The sequence below is a fragment of the Mesoplodon mirus genome (genome assembly GCF_964341445.2).
Source record: "Mesoplodon mirus genome assembly, chromosome: 2".
Lineage (NCBI taxonomy): Eukaryota > Metazoa > Chordata > Mammalia > Artiodactyla > Ziphiidae > Mesoplodon > Mesoplodon mirus.
Genome location: NC_138977.1, coordinates 159,120,051 through 159,134,893, shown reverse-complemented (window position 1 = coordinate 159,134,893; position 14,843 = coordinate 159,120,051). Strand labels below are relative to the sequence as shown.

Sequence of the window (14,843 nt, the reverse complement as noted above, 5' to 3'; positions counted from 1 at the left end):
CAAATTTATTAGAATATCTCACTCATTGAATCACATAATGATAGTCAGAAAAAAACTAAAGGAAAAAAATAATCCTAGTAAAATATCACTATGATAATTTTTATAGGTTTTCTTGTTTAATGTGAATTATTCAAAAATAGGTTTTATCATGTCACCCAATAAGTTGCACAGGGTTTTAATGTAACTTCATCTCTTAATCAGACACCAGATGAGGGTGAGGAGGTGTGGAGAAGGGAAGGAGGGAGGGATAGATAAATGGATATTACAGAATTATAGCACATACTAAGAAAGGTGCCATTCCTGTGATAAATGAAACTTCTGAAAGACTATATAGTACATCAGAGGCATTCTGTTCAATAAAGGACAAAGATAGCTAGAGCTGCAGGAATACAATCCACTGGGACTCCTACAGTGAAATTTCAGAAGTTTCACGTGGTGTAATTAAGAATACTCTGCAAAAGGTAATAAAAAGTCTTTCTGTAAGGAAGTAAGAATATCCCAAACTGATATTGTACATGGTCAGTGGCTTATAGAAGATAAAAGGAGAGTAAAATTAAAAATTGATAAAAAGAAAAAAACAGGAAAAAAGTAGGAGTCAAGCATCAAATCATATTATATTAAAATGTCATAACTAGGTTGCTTCCCTTCTCTTTACACAAATGCTGGATAAATTATATGAAACAGTACCTTCCTTTTAGCCTTTAGCTGCTCATGATACTTGTCACAGGTGTCCCCTGGGATCTCTCCTCCCCAGAGAGTGATTCCAACAATGGTGTATGTGATACCCATGATGAGCAATGGGAAACAGTACACCAGTATAATAACAATAATATGGTAACTGTAAGAAATAAGAAAAATATATGCTGAAGAGCGTATTGGAATGAAATAGTAAGACTTTGAATTCATTCCATTTTAAGTCATAATTGAACATGCCAAAGATTATTCCCAGATTTTCTCTAAGTCCTCATTTCACAAATCCATCACAATACTATGCTATTGTCACTTACAATCATCCAAATGCTACCAGTTGATCTTTGTCAATCTTTACTTCGTGTATGAAAACTATAGCTGAACTGTAGTGCTCATTTAAACTACACACGTTCTCCCTTGCATAGAAGCTCAGGATGAATGCTTTTTCTCTGCCTGGTAGTCATTGAGCTAACCTAATTAAATGTATAATCGGAGGAAAAGAGATGGGACAGATTAAACTGATCAATTGACATATTTTCTCCTATGTAAAACTATTACATATATCCTACAACATCATATTTGAAATAAATCATTATTCATCCAAATGAAGAAAATGTGACTAGATGCTCTGAGTCACACTGGTATTTTTCCAAAGTCATGGTACATTTGATTGCATCATTAAATTTGGTAAATAGTATACAGTTGTGTTAGTCACATCAAAATTATTATACTATAAATTATAACTAAATTTTGGGATTTCATAGCTTTCAATAAAAATTATAAGGATGCAATTAGGGAGGACTAGAAGGGCAACCAAATAACATAATAGCCAAATTAGAATTTGTATAAACTTTTGGGTGGCTTCTACTATCTTACGAAGGCTTTAAAGTAATTAAAGAGTTTGGTATGCTAGTCTTCTCAATCCCAGTTTTTTTTTTTTTATTTTGGTAAAGGGAATCTTAAATCTTCTTGACTTCTGTACCCTGATAGCTTATTAAGTATTAACTTAAAGTCAATGGGGAATTAAGTCAACAAATAATTTAATTTTATTATTTTGATTAAATTAATTTTGTTATCATACAACCTAAGAATTATTAATAGTATATAATGGATAGAATGCAGTCCTCAGTTTAATAACTGCTGCCTGCTTTTCCTTTAATAAGTACTTCTTAATGTTTTTCTTTAAAAATCTGGACTCTGAGTAGAGCAGAGTTTGATAAAATGGCTGCTTTAAAAGATGAGCACTGTATTTGCATCATTTATTATTTTTAAAGGAAAAAATAGTTCACTAAATAAGAATTTTTTGAAATAAAATTTAAATGGTCAGCATAAAAAACAAAATGCAAACAATTGAACAATTATGTTTTTTTATTTGCTTTCCTTAAGGTGGGTTCAAATTATGAAATATCAAATTCTATCATATAGCATTCCTATTTCCTTTCTAACCTAGTGCTTAAGTTTCTTTAATGTTAAAACAAAGGAACACAACCAAGAACCTACTAAAACTTCCTTTCCCTTCAGCCAGGCTTCTTAAAAGAGAAATCTGCACCTTTGGGTTTCAGTTCCTCCCTTCTGGCTCGTTTCTCAGTGGATAACAACCTGGCTTTCCTTTGCACTTTCATTTCCAGTGATCTTATCAGCTCCTCCAGAAACTCTCCAGAGTTACCCCACATAGACGTCTTCACATTTTTCCAGTTAGAAACCTTTGTAACTTATACAAACGAATTGACTATATCATATTGTAGTATAGTATTTTTACGTGTCTCTTTCCCAAGTAATGTGTGAGCCCTTGAGGGAAATGTCTATGGCTTATCTATATAATTGTTGCTCTCAACCTGTAGTTCATTAAGTGTTCAACACATTTAGTTGAAAATTGTAATAGAGCGTTGACTTACATGAAATGTTGTTTGGGACCTTCTGGCCATTGCACATAGCAAAGAGTACGGCCCGGCATGACTTTGGTTTTGGAGTAAAGACACTGAGGGAAGGCAAGTAGAAATGCTAGAATCCAAATGCCTCCAATGACAATCTTGGTTGCAGTGGCAGACAGTCTGGGTTTCAAGGGATCAATAATGGCCATATACCTATATAAAAACAAACAAAACCATTTTGTTGGCTACCTTGTTAGTGGAGTTTAAAATGAGTTTCAGAGGAGTTTCCAGGGCCAGGGTTATCTCTCTTCTGGTAAACAAACTGAAAAAGATTTTGCTTGTATAAAGGCAGCATAGAATAATTATGGCATAGTCTTAGGAATCAGGCAGATCAAGGTTCAAACCCTATCCTCTCACTTATTTAACTTTTTGAACTCCATTATTTTTAAAATAGAAATAAGAACACCCCTCTCTTAGTGGTGAAGTAACGATCCATAGAAATAATCTAAGTGAAAGGGATTGATTATTTGCTGCTGTGCCTAACACATTATCAGAACTCATATGTCTGCTGGATGGAATTGGAAAGATGCGTATTAAGTGCTTAAAAATATGAATTCTGTACCCCAAGACCTCCATTTTTCTTATGTATGTTTAACTTTTTAAAAAGAAAATTCTAGACAACTAATATGGATAATGTCTACATGATTGACAAAATAAGGAATCCCTCAGAAGGATATTGTCAAGATAGCCATTTAAAAGCATCCGTAGACAAGTTCAGGGTTTAGATAAGGATGAATAAATCAAGTTTGACTGAGGCTATGCTTTCCTATTACCTCTAAAATTGAATTCATACTGTATCATATAAATCTCCATAGTATTTATCTATGTAACTATATATAACATAATTGTTATAGGAAAATATGTTTAAGGCTTTAAAATATTTACATATGATTTTTAGAGTGCAACTTCTTTTTTTTTTTTTTTTTCAGTACGCGGGCCTCTCACTGTTGTGGCCTCTCGCGTTGCGGAGCACAGGCTCCGGACGAGCAGGCTCAGCGGCCGTGGCTCACGGGCCCAGCCCCTCCGAGGCATGTGGGATCCTCCCGGACCGGGGCACGAACTCGTGTCCCCTGCATCGGCAGGTGGACTCTCAACCACTGCGCCACCAGGGAAGCCCTAGAGTGCAACTTTTTGAGAAATTAGAAACTGTTTGAATATGGTAACAGAAGTCAAGCTTTATTCACTTGGTAAAATAGTAAGAATATGTCTGGGAGAATTAAATTCCAGTTTTAAATTGGATAAAATGGCTAATTGCCAAATTATGGCTAATACTCAGAGTAGAAAATAACATACACCAAATGAATTATATTTTGGCATTTCTGTCAATAAAACACATTATTTAATTGTATTATTTTTACTATTGGCCATTTTGTGTTTCTCAAATATATTTTTATGTATGAAAATTTTTCATAGGTAATATTTTTATCAAAGAATGAGTATTACTTAAACCAAAAAAAATTAATCTTATGAATGTAACTATTTTTTAAAAAAGGATAATTCATTAACTTGTTTACTGCTCTTTGCTTTTGTAACTATTAGGCAGAATTAGATCTTCAGTAGATATATTGGAACTTATCTACCTACTATTCATAATGTTAACTTTAGTTGTAATTTACTTAAAGGAAGTACTCTTAATTTATTATGTATGACAACTATTAGGCAAAAGTGAATGTTAGATATGAAAAAAATAATCATAAAATGGAACCTTGGTTTAGGGAAATAAAGTGAACCATACAAAGAAAATAAAATACACATGTTTGAAACTGAAAACTGTTTAAAATTCACCTCTCATGCTTATGTTGGTAAAGATAATAATAGCAACATATATTGATTGATAAGCATGACTAGACAACATTGCACACAATATATATACATATATATATATTTAGTATCCAGAAAAGTTCAATAAATCAACTAATATTATCTCTATTTTACAGAAAAGAAAACTGAGGCTTAAAGATTAAGTAGATTGTTTAAAAATGTCCCAAATGGTAAGAATTGGAATTCTAAACCAGTTCTGCCAATCCTCAAAGTTTACGTAGGTACAGATTATGGCTTTGAATATAACCACTCGTGTAAGGAATTGTGGGGGAGAAAGAAAAATATATAAGGTAGATGCCTTGAAGAGAATCAGAAGTCGCATCTTGTCTCTAAATTCAAAAGCATTTATGTGCAATATTAAAGACGAAAGTCAAATATATAAAGGCAGTAATTGTGATTGGTCATTTCTGTTCCCATTGCTATGGACTATAAATCACCATAGCATTTCTCTCATTACATTGAACTGTTGCTCTATGGTGTTTCCAGAGTCAGACATGGTACTTATCAATAAATTTTGTTTTACTGAACTGACTATTCCTCAATCTTATCATAATCTTTGCTTTTTCGCTTGCCTGGAAATTTATGAATGCTATTTGAATATTTAGACAGCTGATTTTTTGAGACTGTAATGAGAAGTTGAGTGATGTGAGCAGGTTTAGAGACTTGTACAGCTACTACAGCATGGACAATTCAAAATAAACTACAAATTTCTTATTGATTCTTTTGTCAATTAGTTTAATGTTAGAGAAATTATTTCCTGACAGGTAGAATATTGTTTTATTTGAATTGTATGGAAACAGTCAATTTATGTTCTCACTAACTAACACTTTAGTGAAAGTAGAAATTTTGAAACTTCAAGCTGACATTTTTGTCATTTCTGGTCTGATCTATTATTCATTCATTCAGCCAACATTTCTTGGATGTCTACTGTAGTATCCCAGATACTGTAGTAATACAACAATGAGAAAAAATGACCTTCACAGAACTCACAGGCTAGTGAAGTAGATAGATACTAATCAAATAATCTCACCAATAAACATAAAATTACAAATATAATAAGTGTTACAAAGGCAATGCTTATGGCTGTGTGAGTGCATTTACTGGGGAAAACATTTAGATTGTGAATCAGTCTTCCCTAAGAAAAGCATTCTGGGTTGAAACTTGAAAGGGTGACTAGGCAACATAGCAGAAGGGTGAGCATTGCAAATATTTCTGGGAGAACAAACAACATGCGAAAAACTCCTGTGTTAATGGTGGGGTTTTATGGGTTGAATTGTGCCCCCTAAAAAAGGTACATTTAAGTCCTAACACCCAATATCACAGAAGGTGACCTTATGTGGAAATAGAGTTTTATATAGGTAATCAAGTTAAAATGAGGTCATTACGATGGGCCCTAATTCAATATAAGGTGTAAAGGAGAACTTTGGAAACAGAGAACCACACAGAGATTGCCACAAGAAGATGGAGGATTGAGTGATGTATCTACAAGCCAAGGAATGCCAAAGACTGCCAGCAATCCATGAGAACTTAGGAAGGAGCAAGGCAGAATTTCCTCAGAGGTTTCAGACGGAGCATGGCCCTTGCCTACACCTTGATTTCAGACTTCTAGCTTCTAGAAATGTGAGACATAAATTTCTGTTGTTACTCAGTTTGTGCTAGTTTGTTACAGTAGCCCTGGGAAACCAATCTGATGGGTAAGTGTGGGTGCATTGTGCACTTGAGGAACTAAGGGCTAATGTAATTGAAATGCTGAAAGTGAAGGGGGAAAGTGATTTGAGACGAAGTTGTAGTTCAGGTTATAGAATTTTGTCCTTTGGAAAGTAATTGAGGTGATTCAATCAGGAGGGGAGAGTAATCAGATTTTAGTCTGGAGAATGGACTGAAGGAGCGAAAGAATGGAAGGAGGGAGATAAGTTACCTCATTATTGTTTTGGTTTGGGTGAGAGATGATTGCTGCTTGGAATAGAGTATTACCACTGGAGATTGAATTACATTAATGATTGAGGAAAATAAAGAAATGTTGAAATATTGTAGAAGGGGAGAGCCAGTTGACCAAAGAGGTAACTAGAACTTCCAGGCACTGCTGAAGACCAATTTGAAATTGGTGATTAGGAATTCACTGTGACATCAACGTTTCCTATTCTGTGACTCTCTCCTGGAATAATAATTTGCTCAACAGTAGGCATGAAGAAAATGGATCCTTAGGGTCAAATAAATACCCTCTGGACCTTGAGAAGAAATGATCAAACCCAGGATACAATCTCTCTCAAATGAGTGTCAGTACTTTATTCTTCCTTTAAAGAAATATATATCTTTGATATGATCACACTAGATTTTCCTGGGTGTTTGTCTAAGCTTCTCATTACCATTCTTCCCCACCAAATAGATTCTCAAATACGTTAGAGTCTCCTTAGTCTGACTGTTTCACAAAGAATAGCTAAGATTGGATTCTTTACTCTTCCAATTAGCATATCACCTAAACAAGTTTTAAAGTCACTTTTTGTTGTCTTTCATAGAGGAAGAAATTCTCAGGAATATCCATCAGAAGCTCACATTAAAATGCCATCTTTTATTAGTTTTCCTTTTCACTCTAATACAGGACCAATGTCCTTTACCATGTACTTCTTTTCCTGACATAATTGAAGGGGTCATCAAAAAGATGATGTCTTTTGCAAGACAGAATTTTTTGACATAACTTTACTACTCTCAGTAAGCCTTTCCATTTTGTAATTGTTCTTGGTATATGGTATAATTTTTCCTTTTGGTAACATTTTTATTAAGCTCTGTTTCTGGATCTTTACATGCTTATATACATTTAAACTTTTTGGTCTAAAGAGAGAGTGCAGTCTTCAGATGTTTAGTTGATTATATTAAGTAATATTTGCCTGAAATAATATAGATTTTACTGTTTTCAAGTTTTCTTCTGGCCACAGTAGACATTGCTTTAGTCTGTAAATTCAGGATCCTATAATCTGAAGTAAGGAGATGAAGCCCTAGGAAGGAGCACTTGGTAAGAGATATGTATACAGTTGGAGACTTAGCCAATTTGCAGCAATCCTGAAAGGCAAGAATGGTAGATATATCCCAAAGGCGCTCTCCTTCTTCCCATCCCCTCCAGAGGTCTCCCATTAGGAAAAGCCAAGAAGAGACCCAAGAGTGAGGGACCCTATTGATACAGTCAGTCTACAGAAGTAGTCAGCCTGGTGGGCAGGGGCAGAAAAAAAAGAGTGGAATAGATAGTGAGTAGATATGAACTGAAAACTGGACATTATCCAGCTCAGATAATAATTTCATGTTTTTCACATGCTAGTTTCCTTGCTGAAGTGATTTTTCTTTTGCTTCATATGTTATTCTAAAGTTCTATGACTGGAAAACTTCTAACCATCCTTTAATTTCCACTCAGATTACACGTTGATCACTGTAGATTCTTTCCCTCTCTCTGTGCAGTTAGTTTTTACCTCCTCAGTGCTGCAACAGCATTATGCTCATAATGATTTTAGCTCATTGGAGATACGATTTATTCTTCTCTATGTTCTGTAGCACCTAACAAAGTATCTATAGTAGTTAACATCATTGTTGAATAGTGACTGCAAATAGCTTTGAATATTTAGACAGATCGATGGGTGAATAATTGTTTACAAATAAAAACTTCAGCGTATACACAATTTTTAAAAGGAATAGTTTTCTTAACTTTGCTAAATGGGAATAATAAACATGGTGTAGAGTATGATTATGAGGTTAAAATGACATTACATAAGACAATGTTTTCAAGAAGACTTAGGTAATATCAGGCACAGTAGACATTCAACCCAAATCACTCTAAAACTATATTGAATAAAATGAAATTAACACTTGAGAATTTAAAAAAAGTTGCTGTGGTAAGCTCGAGACAAAAATGAACAAAGATAACTTATTTAATTTGGTTCTTAGCTAGTTGTGATCAGAGTAGAAAGAAAAATAAGTTCACACCAAAATTCTGATCTAAGGATTAAAAAAACCCCAAAACTTCTTTTGATATTGTTATAACTTTTCAACAGAAACTGTTCCATCAGGGTAGTGCATTATAGGTTATTTCTCTTTCAAATCTCTCCTTTCAGAAGAATTTCTTGTATGGAGAGTACTAAGGTCTTCTATGTAACAACAGTCAGGGCAACTAGTGCTCAGTGGTTCAATGATTAAATAGAAATGTTCAATGTTATACTTGGAGACTCTGTAAGTTCTTTGGGTGCACTAGGAATTAATTTCCTTCAAGTTTGTTTTATATGGCCTATACCATATTAAACTACTTTTTGAAGTGGCCTGTGGCAGTTCCACTCTGTTATCCTTAAAGTCAGAAAGATGATGTTGTCCATCAAGCAGAAGGAGTACCCAATCTTCAGGTATTTAAGTTGTGATGATGTAAATGCTTATTTAACTGTGCAAATGGAAGAAAGAAGGTATAGATAACCTCTAAACTGGGATAATAATATATTCTTGGATATATACTTAGATAATAAATATATTCATAGCATCTAGGATAATGACTGCACATATTTGGCACCTGATACATATTTATTGTATGACTAAATTAATGAATGAATGGAGGTGAATTTTTAAATTGTTTTTCTGTCATTTTCTATCATTGAATTATTTGTGCTCAAATTACCTTAATAAGATATCATGAAAATATAATTAAAGAGAAAAATCAGATATGAAAAAAACAGCAAACAACAGCAACAATAACAACTACAAAACAAGAAAGAAAGAAAAGAAATAAAAAGCATCCAGATTCAACAGGAATACTGTATTTATTACTGACAGTATTCAACAGGAATACTGTCTTTATTACAACGGGAATATTGTCTTTATTACTAATACTGTTTTTATTAGCAGACGAAATGATCTTCCTAAGGAACCCACAAAACCCCAAAACCATTAGAATTAATAAGTTCAGCAAGATCACAGAATACAAGTTCAATGAATTGTATTTCTATATACTAGTTATGAAGAATCTAAAAATGAACTTCAAAAAGTCTATTCAGTAGCACCAAAAATAATTTAATAAATATAGGAAGAAATTTAATAAAAGAATTGAGACATACATTGAAAACTACAGTGCATTGTTAAAACAAATTAAAGAAGACCTCAATAAATGGAGAGACAGTCCATGATCATGGATTGGAAGACTCAATATTGTTAAGCTGACAATGCTTTCCAAGTTGACTGAAAAATTCAACAGAATCCTTATAAAACTTCCTATTCTAATTCCAGAATTTAAAAAACTGATCTTAAAAATAATTTGGAAGTACAGACCTTCTAGAATAGTCAAAAAAATTTGAATAATAAAAACAAAGTTGAAAGACTTATACTTTCCATATTTCAAAATTTATTACAGGGCTACAGTAATCGAGACAGTGTAGTACTGGCATAAAAATAGACATGTAGATTAGTGAAGCAAAAATATCAAGAATCTGGAAATAAACACTTACATTTATGTTCAATTGATTTTTGACAACTGTGCCAAGGCAATTTAATGGGGGTAAATTGTATTTTTTCAACAAACAGTGCTAGGACAATTAGGTATCCACATACAAAAAGATAAATTATTCAGTTATCTCACACCACACATAAAAATAATCTCCAAACGTATCACATATAAATGTGGGATCTAAAACTATAAAACTATCAGAAAAAAACATAGAAGTGAATTTTCACAACCTTGGGATAGCTAATGATTTTTTAGAACTGACTACAAAAGCACAAACAATAAAAGAGAAAAATGATATGTTGTACTTCATGAAGATTAAAAATTTTTGCTTTTCAAATATGCAATGAAGAAAGTAAAATGACAAACCACAGACAAGGAGGAAATATTTGCAAATAATATGTCCAGTAAAGGACTTGTGTTCAAAATACACAATAACTCTCACTATTTAACAAGAAGACATATAACCCAGTTGAAAACAGAGAAAACAATTTGAAGTCTATGCAAAAGACTATATGTGATATAAAATGATTCCATTTATATCAAATTCCAGAAAAGTCAAATCTGTAGCAGGAGAAAATAGCTTAGTGGTTGTCTAGGGCTGCACGTAGAATGGGGAGTGACTACAAAATTGGAAGTGGGGTTTCTTTTTGAGGTAATGGAAATGTTCTAAAATTAAATTGTGTTGATGGTTACGTAACTAAAAACTTACTAAATATCATTAAATCATACACCTAAAATGAGTATATTTTATGGTATGTAAATTATAACTCAATAAAGCTGTTAAAAATAAAATCTTAATAGTAAGAAAACAATCCAATTTAAAAATGGGCAAATGGCTTGAATAGGCACTTCATCAAAGAAGATGCATTAATGACAAATAAGCACATGAAACTTGTCTAATATAAATATCCATTAATGAAATGTGAATTAAAAGTACATCAAGATACACATTAAAATGGCTAAAATTAAAACAAAAATACTGACAATACCAATTGCTGGTGAAGATCTGGAACAAGTAGAACATTCATACACTGTTGGTATGAATACAACATAGTATAGCCACTGTGGAAAGCAGTTCCACAATTTCTTATAAAGTTAAATATACATTTACCAAATGACCCAGTAATCCCACTCCTACTTATTTACTCTAGAGAAATGAAAACTTGTTTTCACACAAAAATCTTTAATGGATGTTTATGATCTATGAATAGATCATAATTGTTCAAAACTAGAAACAACCAAAATATCCTGCAAAGGGTGGATGAACAAATAAACTTTGGTGCCTCCATACAAAGAATACCCTCAGCAATAAAAAACGAGCAAACTTTTGATACACTCAACAACTTAGATCTCAGAGATGTTATGGTGAGTGAAAATAGCCAGTCTCAAAGTTCACATATTGTATGATTACATTAATATGATATTTTCCCGAAAAGACCAGACTACAGTGGAGAAAGATAAATCAGTGCTTCCCAGGTTTTAGGGCAGAGAGCGGGTATGAATACAAAGGTATAGCATGATGGAGTTTGTTTGGAGTAATGAAATTGTTCTGTGTCCTGATGGTGTTGACTGTTGCATGAATAGATTCATGCATTAAAAATCCTAAATCTGTACATCAATTAAAGTCAATTTTAGTATATGTTAACTTAAAAAATAAATAAAGTTATGTAATTAAAATTTACATTTCCACACATCATGGGATCAAATTTGTGACTTCTAATCATATTAGACATTCTTGGTGTTAAAATGTTTGTGTGAAAGGGGTTACCATGTAAACACTAACCAAAGAAAAGATTGGCTAGAGACTGTCATATAGAGTGAAGTAAGTCAGAAAGAGAAAAACAAATATTGTATATTAATGCATATATGTGGAATCTAGAAAAATGGTACAGATGAACTGGTTTGCAAGGCAGAAATAGAGACACAGATGGTAGAGAACAAACATATGGACAGCAAGGGTGGAAAGCTGGGGGTGGGTGGTGGGATGAATTGGGAGATTGAGATTGACATATATATACTAATATGTATAAAATAGATAACTAATAAGAACCTGCTGTATAAAAATAAAATTCAAAAAACATCACAAAAATTAGGCTTTAAGGCATGAGGTGTTACTAAATGTAAAGAGGGACATTTCATAATGATAAAAGGGATAAATTCATAGGAAAGCATAACAGTCCTAGATTTGTATAAATATTGCTTCAAGATATACAAAGCAAAATGGACAAAACTAAAATGAGAAATACATTCCCAATCATAGTTGGACTATCACACTTTTCTCAATAACTGATAGAAGACAAAACAACAACAACAACAACTAGTAAAGATAAAAAAAGATTTGAACATAACAAATGTGATGTAATTATAGAGGAGCATTCATTATGTCAACAATTCTTTCCATTTATTTTGAAACGTATATGTTGCTTGTAGTTCTTCATCTTTTTTTGTTTTTACTGAATGAACCCTTTAGAATGTTCTCCCCTAAAAATTAGCAAATGGAAAAATTAACAAATTAAACATATCCAAATAGAAGATAAATGGAAATTACTACTCAAAGGTAATGAAACTCAGGATGAGTTGTATGGAACAGGTTACAGCAAAGGCAGAACGATTGTCCAGGTTTCTACAAGTAAATTAACAACAGAATAAAAGAGTAATGAGGAAGCATACGAACATTTAGATCTTTCTACAAAGTAAAATTGTGGAAGAATAATTTTGTCCTGCTTTATAGAATGTTACATTTTCCCCTCAGATTATTAAATACACATTTTGGAAATATAGCAGAGGCCTCTCACAATACTGTGAGTTACTTCCAGGAACTGGACCATGATCCCACTGTATATATCAGAGAAACACCCCCTCATGCTTCTAGCAGGATGAAGGGGAAAAGGACTTTTTAAACACATCAGAGACTATTCTTAACACATATGTTTCTCTCCCTTTAAATGGGACAGATGTCTAGAGTAGGTTAGAGTTGACTATTTCCCTTCTTCCAAGTGGAAGGCTGATGCAGCTGGACTGGAATATATCCTTCCCTCAGGACAGTTAGACTCCGATAATACCCCAGCAGATTAAACTCTGACCAACTAGTTTCCTCTGAGGGCAGTCATTGTTAAGAAGAAGTAAAAAACAAACTTATGGTTATCCGGGGGGAAAGAGCAGGGGAGGGATAAATTGGGAGATTAGGATTGATATACATACACTATACTATATGTAAAACAGATAACTAATAAGGACCTACTGTATAGCACAGGGAACTCTACTCAATACTCTGTAATGACCTATACAGAAAAAGAATCTAAAAAAGAGTGGATATATGTATCACTTTGCTGTACAGCAGAAACTAACACAACATTGTAAATCAACTTTACTCCAATAAAATTTTTTTAAAAATAAAGGGAGGGAAAAAAATGGGAAACACTTGTGAAGTTCACAGAACAGAGGCATAGGCTCACTAAATGACTGAGACCTAATTATAGGACTCTAGAATGCTTCCCCTTCTTCCGTACCTCACCACCACATTACTAACAGTCTATTTAGAGCAGTTCCTTTTACCCAGAACATCATGTCCAGCTATCAAAAGACAAAACAAAAAACAAAACCTGAAGAGATGAAGCAAGCATCAGAACCAGGCATAGAAGGGATGTTGGAATTATCATACTGGGTTAATATCCTAAGGGCTAACTGGATTAACTGGATTAATATCCTAAGGGCTCTAACTGATAAAGCAGACAGCATGTAAGAATAGCTGGGCGATGTAAGAAGAGAGATGGAAATCCTAAGAGAGAAAGAACCAAAAGAAGTGCTAGAGTTGAAAAACACTGCAACAGAAATGAAGAATGCCTTTGATGGGTTTATTAGTAGATTGAGCATGACTGAAGAAAGAACCTCTGAGCTAGAGTATATATAAGTAGAATCCATAAATACTGAAAAGCAAAGAAAACAAAGGCTGAAAAAATGGAAGAGAATATCCAAGGACTGTGGGACAACTACAAAAGATTTAACATATGTATAAGGTTCCCAAAAGGTTCCAAAAACCTTAACAGACACCTCACCAAAGAAGATATGCAGATAGTAAATAAGCATACAAAAAGATGCTCCACATCATACATCACCAGGTAAATGCAAATTAAAACAACAATGAGATACCACTACACACCTATAGAATGGTGAAAATCCATAACACCAGGTGCTGGAAATGATGTGAAGCAACAGAAACTCTCATACATTGCTAATGGGAATGCAAAATGGTTCAGCCACTTTGGAAGACAGTTTGGCTGCTTCTTAAAAAACTAAACATACTATTACCATATGATCCAGCAACAGATATGCTCCTTGGTATTTACCAAATAGAGTTGAAGATTCATGTCCACAAAACAAAACAAACAAAAAAAAAACCACACAAAAAACCAAAATAACAACAACAAAAATAAAACAAAACCCTGCACAAAGATGTTTACTGCAGCTTCATTCATAATTACCAAAAACTTGAAAGCAACCAGGATGTTCTTCATTAGATGAATGAATAAATAAACTATGGTATTGGTTTGGCCAAAAAGTTCGTTTGGTTTAAAGTAAAAATAAAAGACACATTTTTCATTTTCACGAATAACTTTATTGAACAATGTATTCACTAACCAAACCAACTGTTTGGCCAACCCAATACATCAGATAATGAAATATTATTCACTGCTAAAAAGAAATCTAGTATCAAGCCATGAAAAAACATCAACAAATCTTAAATCCATATTACTAAGTGAAAGAAGTCAATCTGAAAAGGCTACATACTGTTTGATTCTAACTATGTGATTATGGAAAAGACAAAACTATGGACACAGTAAAAAGATCAGTATTTGCTAGGGGTTCAAGGGAATAGGGTTGAATAGGCAAAGCACAGAGAATTTTCAGGGGAGTGAAAATACTCTGGAGGAGGC

The 14,843-nt window shown here is 33.3% G+C and overlaps 1 protein-coding gene across 1 annotated transcript in view; it reads right to left on the bottom strand.

Moving 5' to 3' along the window:
• Window positions 1-14,843, bottom strand: part of TACR3 (tachykinin receptor 3) — a gene marked incomplete at its 5' end in the record, with an annotated part of 68,301 nt that overhangs the window by 39,584 nt on the left and 13,874 nt on the right. The window contains 2 exons of the mRNA XM_082610915.1: window positions 688-838; window positions 2,586-2,774. Of these exons, the coding sequence (XP_082467041.1) occupies window positions 688-838; window positions 2,586-2,774 (340 nt within the window). The remainder of the gene's footprint in view (window positions 1-687; window positions 839-2,585; window positions 2,775-14,843) is intronic.